This window comes from Vicia villosa, linkage group LG4 (assembly GCF_029867415.1).
Source record: "Vicia villosa cultivar HV-30 ecotype Madison, WI linkage group LG4, Vvil1.0, whole genome shotgun sequence".
Lineage (NCBI taxonomy): Eukaryota > Viridiplantae > Streptophyta > Magnoliopsida > Fabales > Fabaceae > Vicia > Vicia villosa.
This window is the reverse complement of record NC_081183.1, coordinates 172,038,590-172,042,518: the sequence shown is the minus strand read 5'-3', so window position 1 is coordinate 172,042,518 and position 3,929 is coordinate 172,038,590. Positions and strand designations below refer to the sequence as shown.

The 3,929-nt window shown below is 34.0% G+C and overlaps 1 protein-coding gene across 2 annotated transcripts; it reads right to left on the bottom strand.

Annotated features, from left to right (window-relative positions):
• Window positions 1-323: 323 nt before the first annotated feature.
• On the bottom strand, window positions 324-3,675 carry LOC131595935 (protein TIFY 6B-like). 2 transcript variants are annotated; one of them, XM_058868472.1, is made up of 7 exons: window positions 3,507-3,675; window positions 3,008-3,102; window positions 2,238-2,518; window positions 2,057-2,141; window positions 1,462-1,783; window positions 1,258-1,315; window positions 324-772 (listed from the first exon to the last, which is right to left on the bottom strand). In XM_058868472.1, exons 1-7 carry the CDS (start codon window positions 3,571-3,573, stop codon window positions 649-651), a joined length of 1,032 nt encoding a protein of 343 aa, XP_058724455.1. In that variant the 5' UTR covers window positions 3,574-3,675; the 3' UTR covers window positions 324-648. The 2 variants fall into 2 exon arrangements, with proteins under 2 accessions (XP_058724455.1, XP_058724454.1); XM_058868471.1 differs by having other exon boundaries at window positions 2,981-3,102; window positions 3,507-3,674.
• Between the last annotated feature and the right edge of the window lie 254 nt (window positions 3,676-3,929).

Here is a 3,929-nt window from a genome sequence, read left to right as displayed (position 1 = left end):
TGACTTGGTCTATGTATTCGTGCTACATGAAACGAAAACGCAAGGAAATATGATGAGGAACAGTCTGAAGTCACATTACCTTTGCTTTCCAACATGAAAATAGTTAATGGATGATGGACTGTATATTGAAACAAAACTTTCGTCTAAGTCAAAATTTGCTCAAGGTTATTTTGAGCCAAAAAAATGAAGGTGGTGATGCGTTTCAAAACTAGTGTATATTAACATAGAATTAGGATCCACATATATCCTCTTAATAGAGCAATTAAAGCAACAAAATTAGGATCTCTCTTAAATTTTTTTTTGCAATGAATAAAGGTAAGATCTAAAAACTAAATATAAATGAATATATCTAAACTTGCTTTCAATTCTCCACACAGTAACTTTAATAGATTGTGAGATTTAGTTACATAGTGGTCTATACTAATGCTATACTGTTGGAAACTAGAATCCAACCATTTTTGAAGTTATACAAGGTAAGGCTCCATCACAAAATAGTTTTAAGGTAAGGGCCTACCTATATATGCATCAACCATAGTTTGATACTTAAGAATCTTAGCATAAATTTTAATCATGGAAGAATAGAGTTATCTTACAAATCTATCAAGTTACAAGTTGATGTAGTCTCCTTCTTTAAGGAGTTATTTGCTGTTATCCTTGTTTCAATAACAGCGTACTAGTACCAGTAGTTGCGGAGATGTTAGCAGCCATTGAATTCAATGATGGTGCATCCTCAGATTTCTTGTTGATGTTATAAGGTGCTGCACTCATCACCCTGCATGGATAGAAACTTTTAAGAATCTTAACTATCTTTCACCTGATTTTGATGATACTAGGTATATAAAATTATTATGCAAAGGGTATTGACAATAAAAGTTAAAAACCACGAAAACGAATCTTATAATATGCGTTGGCCTAGCCAAGCCTTATAAAACCTACTTGTAATGTGAGAGTCTCCCACTTATAAAGACTTCTTCGGATCATATCATATCTGACGTGGAACATAACACACCCCCTTACACCGAAGACTATATATCAGGGGCATGACCTGAGTGGCCTATAACGAGTGACCCAAGGGATTTTGAATGGCCTTTGAGACTATGTTATTATTTGTGTTGCCAGCTCAACCTTACAAAATCTACTTGTACGGTGAGGGGTCCCTCCCACTTATGAAGAATTTTTTAGGCCATATCATATCTGATGTAAGACTCAACAATTAAAGGTAACAATGAGAAATAGAAATCACATATTAGAACTAACCTTTCCTTGCGCTTTTCCAAAAATCGAGCCAATGATGCTTTGCGAGCCTGCGGTATAGCTGCATAAAATATTATGTCAATTTCATTAAAGTCATGAAATACAAATACTAGAGATGATGAAACATACTACAGATATCCCAAAAAAACAAAAGAATGTGAAGAAGTAAAGTAACATCATGTAGCAAGAAACTACATTGTTACATACCTGATGAAAACATGGTGGTTGCATTGACTACTTTTGGAGTCTCCACTTTGCTAGCAGAGGTGGTAGGAGTAGGGCCTCTAGATGCTTTAGCAGTCAAAAATTCATCACTGCAAACTGAGCCACTCCCTGATTGTGGACCAGTATGTGAAGAAACAGATAAAGGACTTGAAATAGCAGAGATGGGTGGTATATTTACAGGTGGACTCATAGGCACGCCATGATCATCTGATGCAAACTTTGAGCTAGGTGCCTGAACTTCAGATTGAGCCATGTTTGACGCTGCTGATACGCCATTTCCAGCCAACAACATGATGGCATGTACCTGAAAAATTGCTCAAACTTTAGCCTAACTTCTGTTAAAATCAAACAAGGTCCTGTTTGGATAAACAAAGTAATTAAGCCTTTATCATATAAATACTTATGTATAAGTTTTCTAGGGGTTCTATGAGTTGTTTTCATAAACTATCCAAAATAACTTATCCTAACTTGTTTCAATAAACTCCTCAAACAGTCTCACGAATACTCATGCCAATAGACAAACACAACAAATTAGTCAATCCAAACAGAAAACGAAAAAATATACGAGACAAAATACCTGCTCGGGAGTGATATCTTTGAAGATGTTCACAGTGCCAGCATAGAACATGGTAAGTTGAGGAGCAGGTGCAGATGGTTTTACACTGTTGAAGAATCATATACAAATTAGAGACAAACAAGTTAGTTGCATTCAAAACCACTTCTCCTAAAAAACAGTTCAAGCATTAAACTAAAACTACCATTCAACCAAACCAGCAACGGCGCCAACCCTTGGAAGCCCTGAATGAGGTGCAGTTAATGGTGATCCCGCACGTATTGGTTGCTTCACATTAGCACCATTCATATTCTGACCAACAGTTGCAAAATGATTCTTAAGGAACAGATGTCCTGCGGGAACTGAAATTGCTTGATTGGAAACTGAAAACATCTTCATGTCATGAGCACGATTCACATCATGGTGTACAGGATACGGATTCACGGAAAAATGAACGCCATCTTGGCCGTCATGTTTGAAAGATTTCTAAATAGTAAGTAAGAACAACAATGGATGGAAGGAGAATTAAAAATGATATGTTGCAAAAATCAACTTCATAGGAATCATATCTCGAAAATACTAGTATAAAATTAACATCATATGCAGGTTAAGTTGAAAATTAAAATACCAATCTAAACACACTAGAGTCATACAATCTGTAACATGCGAATTAGTGTTAATCATTTAATCTTAATGAATTCCAAATCCTAATAAACTGAATGCTGTCCTAACTTCACAATTTTGAACAAATAAATACAAACCTATGAAGCACAGACACTACAAACACGACACCGACACGTCAACACCGGTAATAATTTGAAAAAATCAATAAATTAAACGTAATAACAAGTGCATCAGTGTCGGTTTCTGACACAGACACTGGCGCACATTTTTCTAGAGATGTCAGTGCTACATAGATAGAAACAGAGTGAAAGAGTATCACCAAACCTCTATGAAACCAGATGTCATTTTCACCTTATCTTCTTCAGAAACATTAAAAGGCATCGAATATGGATGAGCCGAGACTTTGTTAAAATAAGGCCATTTTACTGCTGAAACTTTTCTTAATCCTACACTTAACCATAAAGGAACCATCAACATAAGCTACAAAAATTTCATATTCATATCACACTTAAATTCAGAGATGAATTTTCAATTTCACATGTTAAATTACACTTTCATGACATCTATATTATGTTGTTGTGAGGATTTCAAATTTCAAACCTAAATCAAGTAATACAAGTAAAGAACTTCAAATTGATTAATTATACAAAATTACAACAAATTCCAAACACAAACCCCAAAAAGCAGTTAAGAATATCTACACAAGAACCACAATTAGTGATAACCAAACAAATTTAGCAACGTGTTCAATTATTAACTACTTTGACCTAAACCAGACCAAAATTGAAGCTGAAAAATATTTTAAAAAAATGAGCATAATTCATGATGACATAGAAATAGTTGAATGAACCTGAGTCTTTGGAAGCTTCATTGTTAATTTCTTGGTTTGAGCATAGACTCAAGAAATCTCTTTCCATTTTCTTGAAGAGAAGAAAATTGAAGAAAGCAATGAAAAGGCAGTTTCAATTGTAACTCAAATGTCGCTTTCTTTTGCCAAATACAAGAACCAAAAGCAACATCTCTTCCTCACACATAACACTAAAATACATAAATATAGAACCACAAATAATAATAATAATAATAATTTTATCTATTTATTATTATTATTATTATTTATTTTTATTTTTTAGAGTTTGAATCAGTATTTACCATCTATTCTCATTCGAAATAAGTTCTAACATCGAATAGTTCTAATTTTTTTTTTCTATCACAATTGCGGAGATTGAATTGTGATTCTTCTTACCAAATCCAACAACAACACCGTTGAATCAAC

What these genes read in the sequence shown, in the direction of transcription:
- LOC131595935 (XM_058868471.1), bottom strand. Translation starts at nt 3,573, where the DNA reads ATGGAAAGAGATTTCTTGAGTCTATGCTCAAACCAAGAAATTAACAAT. An exon ending in TGAAGCTTCCAAAGACTCAG is followed by an intron (nt 3,103 to 3,506) that starts GTTCATTCAACT and finishes GGTTAAGTGTAG; the next exon opens with GATTAAGAAAAGTTTCAGCA. An exon ending in TGACATCTGGTTTCATAGAG is followed by an intron (nt 2,519 to 2,980) that starts GTTTGGTGATAC and finishes CTTACTATTTAG; the next exon opens with AAATCTTTCAAACATGACGG.